The sequence below is a fragment of the Erpetoichthys calabaricus genome, chromosome 9 (assembly GCF_900747795.2).
Source record: "Erpetoichthys calabaricus chromosome 9, fErpCal1.3, whole genome shotgun sequence".
NCBI classification, from domain to species: Eukaryota; Metazoa; Chordata; class Cladistia; order Polypteriformes; family Polypteridae; genus Erpetoichthys; species Erpetoichthys calabaricus.
This window is the reverse complement of record NC_041402.2, coordinates 137,974,303-137,997,528: the sequence shown is the minus strand read 5'-3', so window position 1 is coordinate 137,997,528 and position 23,226 is coordinate 137,974,303. Positions and strand designations below refer to the sequence as shown.

Sequence of the window (23,226 nt, the reverse complement as noted above, 5' to 3'; positions counted from 1 at the left end):
TTGACATTGTGCAGAAGCAAGTTTAGCATGTACAGTATCTTATGGTTTACTGTTGCCATTTGACACAAATCCACAAATCTTTGTTAATTAAGTGTGCTGGTGTAGGCTCCAACTCTGCTGAAGTTGCCATCTTATTAACACATGTGAGTGGGTGGAAATGGGGTTGTAACTCTAGGCAGGCTCAATTGTCAAAAGCAGGAGTGAACTGAAAGTGCATTTCAATGTGGGCTGTAGAATCGATACCATGAAAAATAAGCACTGAGCGAATTTTAGCAGTGTTACAATTGATACTTACCAATATTTTTTATACTTTTGACAACCCTCTTTTATACTAATATTATCACAGTTTTTGTGTAATTAAATAGTGTGAAGGACAAAGTGTGATTTATACCCCTAGAGCTTAGCTTGATCTCTCCACAGTATTATTGAATACTGTCTTACTTTTAATAATACAAGCTATTGGTACTTTATAAAAAAAAAAAAAACCTTTCATGGTGGAAAACATTCAAAATTATAGGTGACATCACTATTTATTGATATATTGCAAGTTAAACACCCATATTTGCAGTTGGCACATAGTTTGTGTAAGTGACTTGATCTTAGGATGGACTTATCTGCAGACTGCACAACTTTAACCTTGAGTTAACAGCTCAGTATTTTTTCTTATCTTTATTGAATTATTTCTTTAACATATAATGTGTTTCAAAATGTAAGGATTTTCATTTTATACTAGGGGACTCCGCCCCCTGCTTGCTTTGCTCACCCACCCCCGGGTTTGTTTTAACCAGATATACAATTTAAAGAGATTGTTATTTTCATGGGAGTTGTTACATATGCATTATTTCCACTTTTACTTTAAAACATTTGTAAAAACAATACTTGTCCTTTATTTCCGGTCCTGGTCGTGGTTAAATCTCTTTCTCGCAGGGCGTATAACACTGCTCGCGTTGTGAAGGGTGTGTGGCTGAATGCACGCTAAGGAGATGCTGTTGGATCATGTTGTCTTGCTGCTGCTGCTGGCGAGCTGCTTGTTGTTTGTCGCGCTGTGCGTCAATCATTTAAAAGCCTGTACAACAGCTGTCCTTTTGCAAGTTCGTGTCTCCGCCACTCGCGTTGTGTTGGGTTGGCTGAACGCACGCTAAGGAGAAGTGGTCTGATCATCTGCTGGCTTGTTGCTGCTGGCGAGCTGTGCATCGATCATTTAAAAGCCTGTACAGCAGCTGTCCTTTTGCCACTTCATGTCTCTGCTGCTCGCGTTATGAAGGGGGGGGGGGGGGCTAAACGCACACTAAGGAGAAGCAGTTGGATTATCTGCTGGCTTATTGCTGCTGATCCTGGTTAGCTGCGTGTTCTGCCTGTCGTTGTTTTAAGAGCTGGGAGCACATGACGCGTGTCTGCCAAAAGCATTCCAACAACTGCTAGGTTAGATGTCCATAAACTTGTTTTAAATGTTGCCTCACTGCCTTGTCTCGTGGGACGTCAAATTGTCTTCTGAGAAGATCATGTCTCGTCTCCCTAGTCTCCCTCCCAAGATTTTTTTTTCATAATAGAGAGAAATAACATTTCAAAACTACTGTAAATGCCTAACAATGAAGCCAAAAACAATACCAATAAACAGACAAGTTAAATCAGATTGTATTTAGACTGCTTAGAAATCTTGATAATATTTAAGGATATAAATTACATTCTTTTACGGAAAATTAATTTACTTAACATAAAACATGTAGGTGGCACGGTGGCGCAGTGGGTAGCGCTGCTGCCTCGCAGTTGGAAGACCTGGGGACCCGGGTTCGCTTCCCGGGTCCTCCCTGCGTGGAGTTTGCATGTTCTCCCCGTGTCTGCGTGGGTTTCCTCCGGGCGCTCTGGTTTCCTCCCACAGTCCAAAGACATGCTGGTTAGGTGGATTGTCGATTCTAAATTGGCCCTAGTGTGTGCTTGGTGTGTGGGTGTGTTTGTGTGTGTCCTGCGGTGGGTTGGCACCCTGCCTGGGATTGGTTCCTGCCTTGTGCCCTGTGTTGGCTGGGATTGGCTCCAGCAGACCCCCGTGACCCTGTGTTCGGATTCAGCGGGTTGGAAAATGGATGGATGGATGGATAAAACATGTAGTAGTCACTAATTGTATTTAAAGGTTTTGCTCCACTATACAATCAGTAATGGATTCAACAAACAAGAGAAATGTGGTTTTGAGCATAGAATATTAGGAAAGTGAAATGCAAGCAGGTTAGTCACTGCTGTTTAGAATGGAGCTGTTTCCGTTATCTGCATGTGGCTTACAAAATGTTTATTGTTGGTCATAAATACATACTGATTGAAAAAAAAAACACAACACATATTAATGAACTGAAGTTTCAGCCTTTATTGCTTAAATAACAATGAACATATTAAAATAATAGGAAAGCAAAACAGAACAACATCAAAAACAAGATGAAAACAATGGCAACAGTGAACATGAACAACAATCATCTTTCAGTCATTCAGTAGCTTGTGTGACTGCCTCTTGCAGCCACCACTGCTTGACATCTCTACCTCATTAGAGCTAATGAGCCTCTGAATCTGCTGTTGTGAGACCTTATTCTGTTCTTGAAGAAAGTCCTGATGACATTAGTGGCTATTGGCACGTACAGGTTTTTGTCTCTGGCCATTGAGATTTACGAGCATTTATTGGCACTCTATAGCCTTAAGGGATGGAAAGAAGGGAGGTAAAGGCTGTACCAGAATCTATGTGTGGAGCCTTGTATTGCCATTTTGTAGGGTCTGATCTTGGTGTTGTGAGTAGAGGGCCTCTGATAGATCTCCTTTCTTTAAGGACAGCAGCATGAAGCCTATCTTCCACTGTCCTGTAGTAATGCAGACATTGTTTCTGTTGGTCGTTCCAGCAGAAGTAGAGGCATATGTGGAATGATTTCTAGATTGGGCCAGTCTGATTTGTTGGTCTTGCTCTATTTTGGTCACTTGATGTGACATTCAAGCTATAAGTATTGTATTTCTCTATTGTTTTGTGCATTTTAATAGAGAAATTATGTTCACTTTTTCCTTTGGTTTCCATGATTTTCTATTTCCTTTTGGATAAAGCGTTTCTTTTATAATTTTCTTCTTGTAAACATAATAGGAAACCTAAACTGGTGGGAGTATAAGCTTCTTTCCTCACCTCACAGCAGCTGGCATCAACTCCACACAGTATCTGATGCAAGCAGAAAGAAAACATTTGGTTTTGAGAAATGTATACAATAAACATGTATCAATTTTAAATGGCCAATATAAGTGAAAACTTGAAAAACCACAATGAATTGTACTTCCTGATAAGAGTCTTTGGACAAGAGTTAGAAAAGATGAAATTTAAGTCATAAAACTGTGCCCTCCTTTAACAGAAAGAGAGAATAAAAAAACTAAGTCAGCTTACACATTCTGTCTTATTTGTTAACTTACCTGTGCCTGCATATACCTACATATATTCATTCTCTATAATCCTTTGTGTTAGGAATAAATGACATTGCTTTGTATATTAAAGTAATATTGACCAGCAAGTCTATCACCTCTCAAAATCACAAAAAAAAAAAGAAAGTGAAGCAATTTATATTTAATTCCTTAAGTGAATTTATGATATTTGTACATAAATCATCATAGATCTTTGTACACAGTGAGAATTTCAGGATACCTGTCTTCTTCTTCTTCTTCTTTCAGCTGCTCCCGTTAGGGGTTGCCACAGCGGATCATCTTCGTCCATATCTTTCTGTCCTCTGCATCTTGTTCTGTTACACCTTTCACCTGCATGTGCTCTCTCATCACATCCATAAAACTTCTCTTAGGCCTTCTTCTTTTTCTCTTGCCTGGCAGCTCTATCCTTAGAATCCTTCTCCCAATATACCCAGCATCTCTTCTCTGCACATGTCCAAACCAACGCAATCTTGCCTCTCTGACTTTGTCTCCCAACCGTCCAACTTGAGCTGACCCTCTAATGTACTCATTTCTAATCCTGTCCATTCTCGTCACACCCAATGCAAATCTTAGCATCTTTAACTCTGCCACCTCCATCTCTGTTTCCTGCTTTCTGGTCAGTGCCACCGTCTCCAACCCATATAACATAGCCGGTCTCACTACCGTCCAGTAGATCTTCCCTTTCACTCTTGCTGATATCAGTCTCTCACAGATCACTCCTGACACTCTTCTCCACCGATTCCACCCTACCTGCACTCTCTTTTTCACCTGTTTTCCACAATCCCCATTACTCTGTACTGTTGATCCCAAGTATTTAAACTCATCCACCTTCGCCAACTCTACTCCTTGCATCCTCACCATTCCACTGACCTCCCTCTCATTTACACACATGTATTCTATCTTGTTCCTGCTGACCTTCATTCCTCTCCTCTTTTCAGCACATCTCCACCTCTCCAGTGTCTCCTCCACCTGCACCCTACTATTGCTACAGATCACAATGTCATTAGCAAACATCATAGTCCACCGGGTATAGTGCTGAAAAACTTAGACATGATCCTTCTGCACATTTGAATAAACAATTATCATTTATCTAACTTAACAGACTGACAAAATAGGTGAATATAGTCTTTGTATAAGTTTTGGTACTCTGTCAGTCACAACTTAGTAAAACACCTTTTGTCAGAAATCATAGACTCCAGTTATGATTTTCACCCAGTCAAAAGTCTTTATGTCCTTGCATTTTGAATGTGTTTCCTTTCTTCATTGCAGAACTTTTCTATCCATACATGCTTCTACAGACTGTTAAGGAGGACCCAACACACTATTAATACTGTAACTCAGAATATTTTAGATCTTCTTTCACAAAAGGGACTGCACTGAATATGCCAATGAATTGAACCAGTGTCAATTATAACATAACATCCTCATATCCACTTAATCTAGATCAGAGTTGTAAGATACTAGATGCTTTTGCAACATCCAGGGCAATGTAGGAAAACAGCAGAGCCCTTTGATATACATAAATAGTGGCCAGTTTTGAGTTGTCCTGTAGTGAAAGCAAGAGTGTCAGCAGTAGAAGTCTCAAAATAATTAAATTCAGCAATTTTGTTTATGGTGAAAATAGACAAGTTAATAAATTGACAAATAAATAGTTGTAGATCAAACACTGTCTTGCACAATACAGAATTATTCATAGCTGTACAAATTTCTAGACAATGAAACATTGATTATCCACAGGGCCAAAGGCTGAAAGTAACTGGAGTAAAAATAAAAAAGATTCATTACAGTATTACAATTTTCAAGATAGAAGTTGCAAAAATGAGCATTTAAAGAAATAGCATTAATGCTAGTGACGAAATTATAATTTCCATTATTTTTTTTTTACTGAAATACAAAGTAATTTATTTTTTCTTCTTTCTTCTCGACCCAGAAACTCCAGTGTGGATGAAGAAATTGAAAATCCAGGATGGAGCGTAAGAGCATTGGTTCAGCAATACGAAGGACAGAAGGAAACAATGAACGATGAGAGCAACTCAGAAGCTTCTAGGTAGTGAATTCTGTTATATGCTCTACTGTATTATCGACACAAAACATTATTGTTGTGTCAGCTTACACATGATTGGAGAATAATTAGATCTTGATTGAACAACATTGTTTGTTCCTGTACTGTGTTAAGTGTTCACTTACTGGCAGCAACTTTGGCTGTTAATGACAGTAAAATGTTCATATTTTTGGGTATCAGTGTTTGTCTGACCATCCACAATTATGTTTCAAAGCAACACTCACCAAATATATCTCTTTGTTACTTTCACAATCAAAATGTCAGGTTTGTGTGCCAGGAATCAAGCAGATGGTGGCTTAAGCACCTTAGAAGGACATATCTGACAACCAGAATGGTATAAACCCATTACACTATTAAGTATAAATCTCTCCTACCTTTTATCTTTATATATAATACGCTACCGTGGCTGTTCATTTATCTGTTCAGGATTTTAAATCACCTGTAGCTCGCAAACTGTTTGACCTATTGAGCTGAAATGTGGTACACATAAACTATGTGACGTCTGCTATCTGCTTTCGGGGTGATGATTGACCGCCAAGGTTATTCCTCTTTTTATTTTTATTTTATTTTATTGTAGAATCAACTCTTTTCAGCGGCCAGCAGGGCAGCTGTGCGGCGCATGCGTACGGGTGCCGTTCTCATCCCTACCATCTTCACCATCACTTCCCCTACCTCTTCATATCTTAAATCATTCTTGAGACAGATTGAAGATTTCAGTGTCAGCTTAAGTGAAAAATTTGAAAAAGCATACTAACTAATTGTAACACAAACACTGACTTAATCTATTTTAACATGAAAAGATGCAGACGAAAAGAGAAGAAGCAGGCCGCTAGGATAGAGAAAAGAAGCGTATCAACCTCTGACCAAATGAATGCTAAACTACAGAGAGTATGAAAACTATGAATTCTCAAGTCAAGTGTATTTACTGCACGTTATCGTGCAGTGCGCCGTTACTGGTGTTTGTATATTTTCCCTTTTATTTTTTGCAAAAATCAGGACTTTCTTCAATGAGCATTTTGTTAGGGTGTTCATCCCAAACCACAGGGTAGCATCAGATGACTTTTATATCAGATAGTCTTCTAATAGATGTTCTGTTCAATATTGAAAGATGTTTCTGATGTTAACATTCTTGCCCTCAAGCCCATCTGGAATATCTTTTATCAGTGCCACTAGAAAGTATGTAGGAAGTACTCTCTTTGTACTTTAAATGATAATATACATGTAGCATGAATGCACATTGTGCTGTGAAAAAATAAGAACACTCTTACAAAAAGAACTAAACAGAAAAATAAATTACACAAGACTGAACCAAAGAATGCTAAGAATAGTACAGTATAAACAAGCCAAGACACAGTCTTGTACAGGGTGGCACCATACGCTTCAGTGGCAAATTAGCCTATAGATTTCAAAGTAAACGAAATGTAAGCAATATTAATAAGCTGCAAAGAGTTAACCAATTAATTCAAATTTCTATTTGTACAGTTTACCATCAGCTTGAAGTAATTTAAAGGTTTGGAGTTTGTGTCTCTAGATTTTCCTTCTTACGACTTTAATCACAGTTCCCTTTAAGTTTCTAATCTGTAAGGGTCTAACTATAGAAAGAGCTTGAACCTATAATAAACCTGTGACAGGGTGTAAAATGCGCCCTATACAGACATAGTGAGATGACCATCCCTTTGAACTAGTACAATGCAGGTTTTCTGTAGACTGTCACACTGTTCAGTTTTCTGATTGGTCATTTGAAGTGGTCACCGTCAGAAGACTTAGATTCAGCCAAAGTCAGCATTTGTTTTGCTTTTTTTTTTTCAGAGTAGAACAATGCGTTTCTAGTTAACAGACTTTAATTTATGGGTTCTGTGTTTAGCCTTTGACGTGTAGATATTATTTAGCTATATTCAATATTTCTTTAAATCCTTATTCTTTTTTGTGGGTCTTCTTGTAATTCTTTTAATTTCTCCATTTTCTGCTCTGTCCTGGTGAGGAGCACTTGAAATCAAAATTAGCAGAATGATCTAGACTTCCCTTTCCCCAGCAACACATTCAAACCCTTCCTGAGAAATTTTCAAGCACATCAGGGCAGCTGTTATACGTATGTATGATCTAATAAATGATAAGTTGATTTTCACAATGGTGTATGCTCTTTTTTGTTTTCATTCCCACTTACTTATTTATCATTTGGTTGAAACTATTTCTATACATGTTAAATTTGCCATTTAAAATTTTTAAGAGGGGTCATTTTGCCATTTCCACCAATCCAACATTATGACTGTCTTAAGCACTTAATATAACTACATTACAGTTTGTAAGGATTCTTGGCTTTATTGATATTATAGTACCATGTGTGCTCCATTAATGATATGTCATTGTTGTCTCTGAAATATTTTTTCTGTTGTGAGAGATGTAAATATATTTTGATCAAGATGTGATTTGAGTTTATTCAAGAGAGTTCTTGCCATGAACCCCAAAGCAATAAACCAGAAAAGAGTAGGCAGTTGTGTTCTCCAAGGAGTATATTCAGGCAACACGGAGATGTGTCTGTTTTTTATTACCCATCTGGATACCAGCCTTAAACTGTCAAGCTGCTTTCAGTCCTTTGACCTTTTTCAATAAATGCTGATTCTGCGGATCAAGCAACAAAAAGAGGAGAGTGGCAGGATCTGACACACATTCCCTTGAGATGGTGGAACGGATGTCTTAATTCCCTCTTAATTTAGGTAGTCCTTTAATTTTTTGATCCGTAAAAGCTGTTTTCATCATTTGTTATTCTAATTGTTTGTATTTAATGACAAGGAAGGATATGTACAGTTCACTTACCGAGTCTTATCAGTCCAAAGAAGTGCTGTCAATTTGATTAACAATAGCATATTGGCCTGGTCAGAGATTGTGCTTGTGTGCGCAACAAAGATTTCAAATTAACATAAAATGTTGTGAGTCTACATTCATCCATCCACTTTCATAACTCCCTATTTCCATTACAGTGTTGGGGGAAGGGGAGCTACAGAAAACACTTAGCTTGAGATCGAAATCAGCACTGGAAAAGTCATCCTTGAACTGGTGAACACACATTCATGTTCACATTCATATCTGGCTAATTTAGCTTTGTCTGTTAAAATAACATGAGGAAACCCTCTGTGTTTTATTTTGATGCTAATTTTTCCTTCCTCCATCTCAAATTCTACTTTTTTTCATGTACATGTACATGTTATGCAGACAAAATACTACACTTTTGCAGCAACCACCATTCATCACATAAACTGAGTTGTGTTTGGACTTTTAAAAAGGATTAACACCCATTGTAACACAATGGACACAAAAAAGAAGGAAAGATGGTACCTTTTTCATCTGTTCACATCAAACAGCTACCCCAAGACATTTATTAAACAATGCCTATAACGGAGAACGCTCCAGATCTCAGCAAACAGTCAACTCCATCTTGGTCCCTCACTGCATGTAACCCCCCATTTATCATTGTAGCATGTCTGAAAGTACAGCACGTGTCCTGTCCAGATCTGGGATCAAGATGGCACAGAAACCAGCAAACACTTTACAGACTGTCCTTTTCAATGCCAAAAGCAAAAAATCGACCACAGAGACAAGAAACACAGTTTACAGCATTCGATGGAATGCATGCCCAATGGTATACGTGGGACAAACATCTAAAAGACTTGCAACACACATACAGGAACATTGCAATGCCATCAGAAGGAAAGACCCATGGTCTCTGATTCACACACATGCAAGTTCCACCGGACATACATTTAACTAGGACGCTGTGAAAGTTAAATTCAGGGCCAATACATAGTGCCAGACAGCTGGCTGAATCTAGGCTCTCTAATGAAAATGCCATTAGACTCGAACCCAACATATGCATGCTTAAAAAGAAGAACACTCAAATAATAAAAAAAGACTTCATGACCAACAACCTTCCGAACCAATCTTATTAATATCCCCCCTTACAACCTACAACTCCACCCCAACCTTCACCTGCCATATATTGCCTTTGATTCCTGGGTGTCTAATCATTTTCCTCTGATGATGACACCTGGTAGGTTGTTGAAAGCTTTGGAATTATAAACTTTTAAGATATGTGACTCATTTTCTCCCTTTGTGGATCGTATCATTTGCTGCCATAGTACATGGTGTATATAGAATAATGAAATTCATACTTACATGTCTCCTAACAAAGACACACATAAAAAAATAAATTTACATACCATGCAACATATAGTATATATGCAATGTATATTTACTATTATATTTTTTATACAATTTTTTGATATAATATTAATTATTATGATTTGCTGTTCAGTAACCTTATATGTGGATAGAAACTGACCTTTAATCTTTGGGTACAAATACCAATGGTCCCATTTCATTTGCCCCAAGGAAAGACTGAGAAAAACAACTGTGGAGGATGGCCGAAGTCTTTATAATAATTCTGTTTGCCTTTCTAAGCAGCCTGTACACTGGTACTGTGAGTGCTGTGCAGAGTGGAGGCAGAGCCTCTACGTTCTTCTCAGTTGATTCTGGGGTTCATCTGGGATGTGTTCTTCCTTCTATTCTGTTCAGTGCTTGCATGGACTGGGTGTTCAGCAGGGTCATGGGGTCCAGCAGCTGCGGGGCATCTATGGGTGAAGAAAGATTCACTGATCTTGACTTTACTGACGATTCTGTGATCTTTGTGGATTCAATGGAGGCTCTGATTAGAGCCCTCAAGAGACTGAGCGAGGAGTCTGAGTGTTTGGGCTTGCGAGTGTCCTGGATAAAAAAACAAGATCCAGGCCTTTAATGGCCTGTTGGGCACAGCCACCAGCAGTGTGTCTGTCTGCGGAGAGAATATCGACCGCATCGAGAGGTTTACTTACCTCAGCAGCGACATTCATATTTCTGATGACTCTACCTATGAAGTCAGTAGACGTATTGGGAGAACATGGGGAGTTGTGAGGTCGCTGGAAAGGGGTGTGTGGTGCTTTTGATAACTTTGCGAGAGGAAGAATGTCCAAGTCTTTAAAGTCCTAATGCTTCCTGTTTTGCTATATGGTTGCAAGACATGGACGCTCTCCAGTGACATGAAAGAAGACTGGACTCCTTGGTACTTTGGAGAATCCTTTTGTACTGCTGATTTGATTTTGTGTCAAGCAATTGCTCACAGAGTTCTGCATGTTACCTGCATTGTGAGGGAATGTCAGTTATGGCACTACGACCATGTGGCACAATTCCCCCAAGAGTGATCCAGCTTGCAGGATCCAAGCTTGCAGCTTGCTGAGGACACAATTGGTGGACCAGGCCAAGAGGACATCCACATAACCCCTGGCTGCAGCAGATAGACGGCCATTTGTGGAGGGTGGGACTGGACCACATGACTGCCTAGGTGTTTTGTTGTGTGTTGGGTGCGGCAACGTACTGTACCGGTGCATGCTCCCCAACCTGACCTGACCCGACGTAATATATTTATCAAGTAGTTATGCAACCAGTAGTGCAACCAGTAAATTTGTTGGTGGTTAGACTTATATGAAACTAGGAGGATGAATAAAATTTCACACAGATAAGACAATTTATGGAATTGAACATCAGTGGTTGAACAAGGGGGATTCTATAATAAAACCCTGCTTAGTAATGCACACAATGTTGGAAGATGCACACACACAAATTCAAAGGCCGAGCCATTAAAAATAAAAATCAATCCTCCTTATCTATTATAAGAAGAAAACTAAAAGTTCACTCAAACTGTTATTGGCTTTATAAACTTTGAACTTTAAAGGTTCAAGGCTCAATAGTGGGAATTCACCCAAAACCTAATCAGCTGTAAAGACTGAAATTGTCCAGAAAATTCATAAGAATCAGTCTTTTTGTTCAGTGATACACAGGCATTCATTATTCCAAAATGTTCTAAATATGTTCTTGGGTTATCTAAACCTGTTTTACAGCTGGAAAAATCAAAGTTGATTTTATTCACGATAACAATACTTCCTCCATATATGAAATGTGGATAAAATAAAAAATATATACAGTATATTTACATTTTAAAGCTTTCAATTAAATTCTTGCTGCTTTGTAACATTGAAAAGATCTGACTGCTAATCCCTGCGACCAGTAATATTATTCTGGGTATAGACATGCTGCTTCTTCCTTCCCTTTCTGTACTCGTACACCCCACAATGATGACTTATTTTTGCATATTTATACTCTGTATTGTGTTATAAAATAAAACTCTCAAGTTCCCATTGACCAAAAAAAAATAAAAAAATCAAGACCAATAGAGCATACCATATTTTTGCAGGTAGATCATTCTATAGATGAATGCTTATAGGACCCCCATCCTACAGTATGTTTATCTAACTATGAAATTAAGAAAAATGAAGTTTTTATTATCCTTAAAAATGATGAAAAATAAAAGGTTACATAGCAACTGAAGTTTATTGCTTGCATAAGTTGTTAAAAGTCTTTAAACACGTTAGTAATAGACTCCCTAATTTTTTTTTCAAAATGAGTTTTATTTAAGATTTTTATTTAACATTATTTTAACCATTATTTCTGCTATACTTGTGTGGACGAAAAAGGCACACTGAAAAGCAGACAGATAATATTTTCTCAATTCTCTTGTTTATTCATTCGGAGTCGCAGTAAGTAGAGATTCAAAAGAGCATAACTTATTGCCGCAAAGCTCAATTGAAACCTGATCAAAAGCCAGGAGGGGTTTTTTATACTTCAGCATCTCATGATTAATAAGACAGAAAGAACATCCTTATCAAAACAGTAAAGTTAAACAATATGTCTGTTGAGCTAAGCATTATCTGTGTTTTCAAAGCTAAGCACAGGAGAGACGCCTTTGCATAAACTACATGTACTTTCTGCAGCCTTGTGACCTTGTCCCTGAAACATTCACTCTGAGAAAGGGAAAACAAGAAACAGCTTACATTTTATTCATGTGGACACTATTTCTCCTGAAACCTGGAATAACATATTTTTGTTAGTTCATAAGCCAAAGCGTCTCTCACTGGCAAATTACAAAATAGTTATTATAAAAATTCTAATTTACTAAACACACAAAATACATGGTGCTGAGGAGAACATTCTTCTTCTACACTTGCAAGGACACTGTGTCATTTCCATTTCATGACCTCCAGGCTGTGTTTTGAATGCATCTCAAGCACACATAACACATTTATTTTGCTCCTCTTCAAGTCAGTGATATTTCTTGCTTTCAGTTTGAACAAAATGTATTTTGTATTACCATTTGTAAACCAAATTATGTGAATGCTTGTTAATTTAGAAATATTACATAGTACATTATATTAGCAAAAAGTACTGATTTGCACATTATTTATACAATAGGGTAGAAAGAGTTTTCCACCACCTTTTAAACAAGACAATACATTTCCTGAACCAATAGATTATAAGATACAAAGAAACTGCAGTACAGTACATTGGCTCGGATAATCATGGTTTGACAGTGCTTTCCCTCTGTGTGGTGCATTTAGGGATATTTCAGTTGTTGCTCAGATAAAACACAGTGGTATCCACTGGGCGGCTTTCAAATTATGTTACTTTCTGAGAGTGGACCATAAAATTAATCATTAAATTGCTAATAATTTCAAGCATAGTGAGTAGTTTTACATTCTCTGGTTACAATAAGCCTCCTCTGTACAGGTTCAGAGTGCGATATAAGCAGTGGTCATTCTTGATTAATCACTCATGTAAAAAGTTTGATGCTTTTTATAAGTAGTTCAGTTTGCTATCACTGCTTACAGTTTTCACTGTTCTTCCCCCATATTTCAAAGACTTACATGTTAATTGGTAACTTTGAATTGGCCACATATGAGTGAATCTGAGTGTTTAATTGAATATGCCTAGTAATGGACTGACTCTCCATTCTTGGTTTGTTCCTTGAGTTGAACCTAATTCTGCCCAGTTCTGTTCTCCTATGACTCATGTTTAGAAAATGAATGAATGAATGAATGAATGCATTGTAAGAGAAAGACGTGACAATGATAAAGAGTTGGGGTACCAGCCTGGTCACCCCATATAATTGGTTTTGCAGAATAAACAAATATACACTGAATTATTGTGGAGTCATTTTTGCAGACGCAAGTTTAAAACAGAACCGTCCCAAATGATGGAACTTCCAGGTTTGGGTCCTTGAGACTGGAAGCAGCGGGTCCAGGTGGACGGACACTGAAAGTGACGTCAGAGGTGTTATAGCTGTCAGTCATCTGGTCTAAAGAGGGAGTAGGAGAGAAAGGCATTAGGGCACTTTAGTCACTAGAGCCTTTCAGTTGTTCCCTATGTGCACACACATGACAGTACATAAAACTCTACAGTTATAAAATTGCATATAGAAAGAGTTTTATGGCTTAGTACCCAAAAGCCATGTCCTAGTATACAACTTTTCCAGTAATTTTCAGTGATAGCCTTCATTTACACAATCCTAGCACGTTGGATGCAATCAGCAATGCTCTCCAGTGAATACAGTAGTATAGTGTGACATGCCCAGCAGCTCACTCCAACTAGTCCATGATTTGTTACGACAAAATCAAACCTATTTGATCTTGTCTTTAGTTATGGGGCTAGTTTGTGTGCATGAGAGTTGTCAACCAATGAATACTCAACTGGAAGTACAATGCATATAATGCAACAACAAAGAATAAGAACTGCAGGTGTTTTGAACTTTGCAAACAGAAGACAGGCTACGGTCTAATGTATAATGTTTTACGCACCAAAACAGAATGGGCAGAGATTGCAGCTGAACTAGCCATGTCTGTTCAGCCTTCATATAGCATGAGCTTCTTCAGTACATTATTGGCTGGGCACATAAAAAGGGGGCGCACACAACTGTGCTGGAAGGATGGCACGAACTTGGTAAATGTGCCATGGCCAGCGATTTTCAGTCATGTAAATTGAAGTGGTCTGGCAAAGCAATCAGCAACTGCTGATAAAACCCATGACTAGGAGTTGCACAGTTTGACATCAGCTTAAAAAGAGAGTCCAGCAAAGAATAATTCAAAACAATATTTCAATGATAAGTCTAACTGTAATTAAGTACATCTTGCTTACAACAAGGATCTAACAAACATGATCTCAAATGAACCATAAAGACTTTTCAGGATCAGCAGAAAGAAGCCAAATATAGCCACTATGTTGTTAGAAGATTAACAACCACCAGGCAGTAGGTGGGGATCTGGTGAGATCCCAATGTACTGGACTTTAGCACTGGAAACTTGCTCTTGAAATGTGGAATGTCACTTCGGTGGTGGGTATAATTGTACTCTTATTTACAGTATTATCTCAGGAATCCTACGTTTTGTCTGGGGTGTTCCCGTTCCTTCTTTAGAGTTGCCATGTATGAGTGGCATACTCATAAACTCATACCTATAGTCTGTGCCCTGCAAGTGTGTACTGGTCAAGGAGTTTTATTAAATATACCCAAATTGTTTCCTTATTAAGTACTCTATGTCTTAAAACGTTCATTTTAAGTTTAAATGACATTTCAATTCTGTCCTTAGAATACTTCCATTGTATTATATACTGCATATTTTTGTTTAATCTGAATCTCTGGTTTAATTCACTAACTGATATGAGTACTTAAGATATTTAAGGAAAAATTTTAGTACAGGTATAGTGTATGGAAAATATTAACGACTATAGCAAAGCTAACACAGTGAGAGTCTTGAAATTATTTTTTTTGTATTATAGAATCCATCTCAATGTATCGGCGATGGAGAGATGATTATTAATATACATCACAAATACCAAAATATTTCATTGTTAAATCTAATTTATTCAGGATGAAATGTTTATTTGGTGTTTTTTAACTTATTTTTGAGGTATTTTACTATGAATTTTCAATGATGCTCTTTATTTATTTATATTTTTTGATTATATTTTTTGCCTTTTATTCATATATTTCAGAGTAATATAAAAGGAAAAATAAATCCTTTTTCTTATTTTCAATAAACTGTTGGAGAACTTTTAAGTTAACTATACTGTATGTCTATTAAGTTTTGTTTTTTTTTCTTTTTGTCCAAATGTATATTTCCCTGCCATAATGTTCTCAAGTATCTGAATACTTTTTTTAAACATTTTTAAGCCTCCAAATAACAAAATTGGGTGAAAAAAAGAATAAAGCAGTTTAAAATGTAAAAATTCAGAAAACACTTAGCCAAGAGATGGACAACTCCATAGTCAGCCCTCTAACTGCCTGGGCTGACTAATGCAGTTTCAATTTGGAGGAGACCGCTCCTCCTCCCAAACAACCATAGCTAAATTTGTCCTATCTGCCATCGTGCCGTCAGTGGGGGAGGGGTGGGAGTGCAGAGCCTTACATATGAAGAAAACACAGGGTGAGCTGACATACACGCATAGGAATCAAGGAGAAAAATGAAAAATCAGGAGCTTTTTGGCAAAAGAAGAGTGTCTGGAATGGTATTAAAAGGAAGTGGTTACTGGAATGGAAACTATGTACATGATTTGTAAAAGGAAGAGTAATCAGATGTCTTATTGGATAACTAGTTATTGGACAAGCAGGGACATTGATTTTCCTTTTTTCATTAACTTCTGAAAGTAAACAACTGCCTGCTTTATAATGGAAAATACTGGAATCATTTATTTTCATAAGTTGGAAATATATTTATATCTTTCTTAACTGATTTTCTTTACAAATCACTGGAACAATTTGCAAAGAAAAAATTTTTTTTCCTTACAAAAGGTTCCTTGGGGTGCTTTTTAGTGCTAAATCTTAGCTTATCACCTTCCTGAGATTCAGAGTTTTTTTTTTTTTAAAAAGATGCAAAAAGGATTTCAGAAGCTGTGCATAAAACAAAGACCAGATGATATGCTGTCTCCACAGCAGCACATAGGACTATAATCATTTCAAAGCATGAATTGTGTGTGAGTGAGGTTTCTGCTTTGTCATTCACACGAAGGGCAGCTTGCAGACTGGACTTGTTGCACAGAAGGTGGAGTTGAGTGATGGGATTGTGTGTTGCCGAGGATAATTAGAAAAAGAAACGTTCAAGCATCAGGAGGCTGGGAGGTCAGGTGTCATGGGAAACAAGGCAGGGAAATGGTAAGAGATTTAGTATTCTGATTTAAAATTAACAATGAAAGATTAACATTCTTTGGGCTTGATAGCAGAATTCTTAATAAATCATCTTTTCTGTAATTTTTTGCTTGTTGTTTAAAAAAAAATCTTCGACACATATACATGAATTGGTTTCATAATGCTTTTGCTTTTATTTAGTAACGCAGTGTATTGCTGAGAGTTTTCAGAGCTTAACACTGGAGAAAAGAGTTCATTATAGGAAACAGCCCAGGAAGGGTTCCAATTTATTACAAAGGGTACACTTAAATTCATACTATTTAGATCCACCACTCAGCTTGACACCTTGACTTGGAAACTCTACAAAGCAGATTCTTCCATCTAGAAGGTGCCCTGCCAATGTGAGGTAGTGGCACTGCCTCCGTGCCAATTTATTGATCCTATTTCGTAATAAGTATTATTTATAAAGAAGATGAAGTTGGTGTGTGATTGTGCAACAGAAAGCTATAATGCAAAGTGTAACATCTGTACTTCTTTTAGAAAATTGTTGCATTATCCAGATTCACTTTGTCACAGCAGCGCTGAAAAATGATCATTTTCCATGTGTAGTTATCAGAAGAAACGGTAAGTGAGTGTGGAGCCTTATTCATGTACATTTTATAGCCCTTGTTATCCAATATAGGTAAACGAAGTGCAAAATCCTAATCCGTCAGCATCAGATAATCTGCAGGAACAAACTGTGGACAGAAAGTAGTCTATCACTGGACACACTCACTTATACACTCATTTTGTGCAAACTTAATGCCACAGTTAGTCTAGCTATGTGTCTTTGGAATGTTGGAGAAAACTGGAGTACAAGGAAATCTAAATGAACTTGGGAAGTACATGCAAATTCCAAACTAACAGTAACTGGCTGGGCATTAAAACCTGGTCTGAGGAATTTGAGAAGAAAACAGCATTCAGTATTTTCCCAGTGTGCCCATCCTCCAAATAGGCTAATTTGACTCATTAAGTGGCGTTCATTTGATTATCATTGTATGTTTATGTTAAATTTAGTGTGCATCAAAATGTTATTCATGTCATGGGCTTTTTGAAAAATAAGCTAACAGTTAAAGGCCACTCTTTCCTTACTTAAAGAACAGCACAACTTGTTTTTTTTCATATATAAGTAATTTTAATAATTGAATTAAGCTGTTGCACTATATTTCCATCAGTTCATTCACATAGTATACACATCAGTAGGTGACTGTATATTTACCATATGCATGGCACTGTGTGTAGGAGTATACAGAAATAGTTGTGGTTATTTTAATATCGGTTTAAGCTTCCTTTCTAGTGGGTTGGTATCCATATGGAGAAATTTCCCAGCTGACAAGTTTCAAATTCCAGGACGTTTGTGGCCTATGTTTGGGAGGAGTCAGGTTCGAAACTTATGTTGTTTTGCTTCTGCAAGCTTGTGCTTGTTGTCGTTTTGTTTGCTTGTTTCACTGTGGACAATTAGGAAGTCAATCCCTCTATGCCTCATGCTGTTTTTCACACACACAGAAATGATTACAATGCAGAATATGAAAACTCAAACTCAGGCTTTTCAGAATCAAAAAGCAGATTATTTGTTTTTGTTAGAATTTTTTTTCTGGAATCATGTGTGATATTTTCTTGAAGATGTAATTTTTCATATTGTGTGATTTTGTATTTTCTAAGAGTATATTGATTTCCAACCTGTGCTGCTTCTACTCTGTAAAACTGGGGAGGCGTATTAGCTGGGTCACTGAGCATCAGAAGCTTTTCTGGTTGCCTAGGAGACTGTCATCTCATCCCACATAAGCAGTCATTTTAACCTGTCTGCTGTTTTTATTTTACTGGCCTCTTATTAAAAGATAAATGGAATGGAATTCTTACCACAGAACATAATGCTTTACTCCTTCCATAACTAAGATGCCTGTTTTGACATATTTAAAAATATTTAGGTGCAATGTTTTAAACAAAATAGAACAAACCTAAATTATAAATATACTTTATAATATTTTCAAACTTCATTGTTTTCAGAAACTGTAATTATTAGGTTGAACATAAATGATGTGTCCAAGTGACATTTCTTCAGAATCTTCATGCATCAAAAGGGAAGACTCATATTAATTAGTGTGACTTAAATAAACTAGATTTTTTGAACAAAAAGTTCTTATAACTGAATTTCATAAAGTATGTTCCTTGCAGTAAGAAGACTTGGGTTCACTTCCCGGGTCCTCCCTGTGTGGAGTTTGCATGCTCTCCCTGTGTCTGCGTGGGTTTCCTCCGGGTGCTCCAGTTTCCTCCCACAGGCCAAAAACATGCAGGTTAGGTGCATTGGCGATCCTAAATTGTTCCTAGTGTGTGCTTGGTGTGTGTGTGTGCTCTTTGGTGGGCTGGCGCCCTGCCTGGGATTTGTTCCTGCCTTGTGCCCTGTGCTTGCTGGGATTGGCTTCAGAAGACCCCCATGACCCTGTGTTAGGATATAGCGTGTTGGAAAATGACTGACTGTTTCTCACTGGTGTGAAATGGTGGCACAGTGATAGTGGTACTGCTTCTCAATAAGGAGAATAGGGTTCATTTTTGGATGGGAAACATTTTCTGAAATTCTGTTAGAAGAACTTTTTGTCCAGAAAATTCCCTGTGTGGAATTTGCTTGTTCTCCTTAATTACTCCAGGTTCCTACCTCTGGTAAATTGCCCCGTGTGTGTGTTTTTCTTTTTTTTTTTTTAACCTTGTGATGGACTGGTGCTCTGTCCATTTGGTGCTCCTGCTTTGCGCCTGATTGCTATGATAGGCTCCAGCTTCCTTGTAATTCTGCCCTGAAAAAGTTGGTTAAGAAAATGGATGGATGGATGCATGGATGTCTGTCCTTCATGTTAGATTGCATTGTTACAGCAGTGTAGGTCCATTAATTTGTTCATTCATCTGATTTTCTGATCCTGTTTTTACCCTTAAACTGTTGTAGGGAACAGGAACCAACCTCAGAAGTGTCAGGCACAATGCAAGGACTTTAGCTTAAGTCCATTTTAGGTCTCATTTGTGTATACAAGCAATCATTGTTTGTAAATCTCATATTAATTGGTATAATTTCATCTAAAATAATGAATACCTCTTTTTATAGTTTACATTGTATACATGTATTATCCTAATATATTAAGAATTATTATTTACATTTATATAGCGCTTTTCTCACTACTCAAACTGTTCTCCATGCAGGGAGGACCAGGGAAGCAAACTCACAATCTCCTTACTGCAAAGCAGCAGTGCTTCCACTGCGCCATGCATATTCATCATTTTCACTCATTATTTTCATTTGAAAATATCATAGCAATAGGCTTGAGTCTCATTTTGACATTGAATTTAATTAGGCAGGTTTGAGAATGTGACCTTATGTTAAGTAAGAAGCACAATGTTCAGACAGTAGGCTACACATTCGTAAGCTTCCTATTTTTTTGCTAGACTACATTTTTCTAAGTATAAATCAACCATTTTCCTAAGAGAACAATTTAATTTTGTGTCCTCTTTAGTGGCTGGAAAGGACATTTAAAAGTACTTTACATTTTATCAGAGATGTTAAACATACATCTTTTTAATATATGCTTTGTTTTTAAATGGTGACTGATTAAATAAGAATAATTTTCGCTGCAATAGTTGATGAAATGTGCTTTTCCTTTCTCCACATTTAGTATATTGATTCGGTTAACCCAGCCACAGGGGATGCACAAACCAGTGTGTTTCTTTGTGCCTGTCCCAAGCCCGGATAAATGGGGAGGGTTATGTCAGGAAGGGCATCCGGTGTAAAATTTTGCCAAATCAATATGCGGACAACAATTTTGGATGATCCGCTGTGGCAACCCCAAACAGGAGCAGCCGAAAGAAGAAGAAGAAGAGTATATTGATTTGGTTAGCTTGCTTTATAATTTAGCAAAGGTTAGACTATAAACACTTTAGAAATCCACCAGTTAATAAATCAACAATGGACTAGTATGTTTCAAATGCAAAATTTTAAATTAAAATTGAAACTAAATTGATAAATTAGAAAGTTTAAATTGGAAATTAAAAACTGACGTAGTTTTGCTTCTTCCATAACATCGCAACTTCCAATATGTGGAGAGATGGGTATCCTGTTTATTGTGGGCATTGCTTTGTTCTGTAAAGTCACATTGTGTTGTTGTGAAAGTTTTAATATAAATATCTATGTCCTTGTTAGAATATCCATGATTGAAGAAAGACTTTTCTTTTTATTATTTTGTGCGGTATCTCTTAGCAGTTTGATTTGTTTTTGGTTCCCAACTAGACTGCATTTTTTGTGGGGTTTACATGTTCTTTTGTTTGCTTGGATTGTTTGGGTAGTCAAGTGTCCCACCATAATTCACACTTGCAGTTGTGTGAATTAACAACATTCTCCCACTGTGTATGAATGTAAATGTGTGTTTGAGTGTCTACCCAGTGATACTGCTGACTAGAGTGCTCACTGCAACACTGTAATGGAAAAAGCAGGTTCAGAATATGGTCTGATTCCACCTTAAAATTATGATGGAGTAATCATCAGAGATTACAAGATGTTGTTCAGTAATACTAGATTTAGTAGCCGACTTATCAATCTGTAATCAAATGTTACCTAGTTTATATATTATAGAACCTTGCTTAGAACAGAAAATGAAACACATCATGGTGTTTTTTTCTGTTAGCTGGGGTAGTTTTATTTTCATTGTTAACATTACTACTGACTAGAACATAATTGTGTGTGCTTCAAACAGGAAAGAATAGCTTGAGATATCAGACAATATTTTTTCCGGTTCTTGTTCATATAATTATCAGTCACTTTAATGGCTTTGCATATTTCCTGAATGTTGAAGGGATTTATTACAGCCTCTCGTTGCCTTGAATCGCTTCTAGAGTTTGTAGTGTGCATAGCATTTATCCATGCACCTGTGGTCTCCTCCAGCTGACACAATACACAGAGAAACATGAAACTTTTTCAGTTTTCATTTAAGTAAAATTCTAAGTGTTGGGACAGTGTGTTCTGCTAGTAAAAGATGTTAATCTTTTAAACAGGGCGTAAATTCTTTCCTAATGGTCTGTGTTCTTCAAGATTAGAATCAGAATCAGAATCACATTTATTGGCCAAGTATCCTCACGTACAAGGAATTTGACTCAGTTTTTTTTGATAACCCTCCAAGTATAGTTACATGGCAGACAGACACACACAATTGATACGTTCTCTCTTGAGATAAATACAAGACAAAGAATGTAAACATATGCATACAAATCTGCTTGTTTTAGCATAGTTTAGTCTATAAAGCCTGGCAGATGGGAGAAGTTCAAAGAGGTTGTGGCCTGGATATGAGGGGACGGTGATGGTTTTTCCTGCCCTCTTCATGACACTGATATAGTACAGGTCCTGTATAGACAAAAGACTGGTGCCAGTGATCTTTTTGGCAGACCTTGCTAATCATTTGTGCCTGTTCTTGTCATGCTTAGTTGCTGATCTAAACCACTTTGTAGTGGATGAACTGAGAACAGACTCAATGATTGCTGTGTAGAACTGAATCAGAAGCTCCTGTGGAAGATTGAACTCCATTAGCTGTCACAGAAAGGTGAACTGCTGCTATGCCTTTTTGTGATGGAATCTGTGTTGTTCTCCCATGTCTCCCTGTGCCATTATAGATCCCAGAAACATGAAGTTTTCCACAACTGACAAATTATTTTTAAGTATTGAAAGGGGAGGTAATAATAAGTGGGGGGCGTCTGATGTCTTGTATCCATTGCTTTTGGTCTCTGCTGGTTTCAATTACCATTTGTTATTTGTGTTCTGTCCCTTTAAATGTGTCTCCATTCCCTGTATTTTATGGAAGGAAGCCCAGGATGCAGGGCCACCATTATGTTATGACTGCCTGCTCCTCCTCATCCTGGCTATTTATTCTGATTATTCTGGCAAAAATTTCTTTTTTTATGGTTTGCAAAGCATGTGGCGCTGCACAGGTGCGTGGGTTAAGCCTCATTGGGGTGAGTCCATTTCCAGGCAGGCAAAGGTGGCATCATTTGGGCAGTAAAGCCTTGTGTGGAGCATTTGGAAGTCAGACTCCCTTTTGCCATGTCTGGGGTTTCCGTTCACAACAGCATGTAATTTTCGTTATTGCTTAAAAGTTGATAGTTGTGAGAACCTGACTTGATTTCCCTCTCCCTGCCAATGACTGTATTTTAGGGTAAAGTGCAGTTACTTTCAGTATTCTTTTGATAAATTTCTTCTTTAATTTTTGTGTGTTTAGTTTATTATCATAAGCATATCCATCAGGTTTATGAATGTTAACTATTTTTAGCTAATTTTTCATTGATCAACATTTCAGCTAAAGCATACAATTTTAAAATAAATGGTAGAAGCATTGACATTATGAAATGATTCCAGATTTGGCCCAGCTTTGTCACTTTGTATCCACTGGCAAACTCAGTGACTATTTTCTGCACTGTTCGAGTGTCCATATAGCGAAAAATTGGCAGCTGATCTACACTTTTTGTATCCCTCCTTTGTGATTATGTGAAGTCCTAAATTTTAACGTTTGCTTAGTTTTTCTAGTTTATTTTTTGTTTCTGATTGTTGGTTTGAAATTTTAGGTTTTAAGTCAGGCCAGTATGATGCGCACTATGTAATAGTAAATTGTTGGTGATTGTAGAAGTAGCA

The 23,226-nt window shown here is 37.3% G+C and overlaps 1 protein-coding gene across 3 annotated transcripts in view; it reads left to right on the top strand.

Annotated features, from left to right (window-relative positions):
• The window catches only part of LOC114658160 (dixin-like), a 171,142-nt gene that overhangs the window by 95,198 nt on the left and 52,718 nt on the right, over positions 1-23,226 (top strand). For all 3 annotated transcript variants that reach the window (XM_051931805.1, XM_051931804.1, XM_028810240.2), the window contains one exon: positions 5,366-5,482. In XM_051931805.1, coding sequence (XP_051787765.1) covers positions 5,366-5,482 — 117 coding nt within the window. The remainder of the gene's footprint in view (positions 1-5,365; positions 5,483-23,226) is intronic.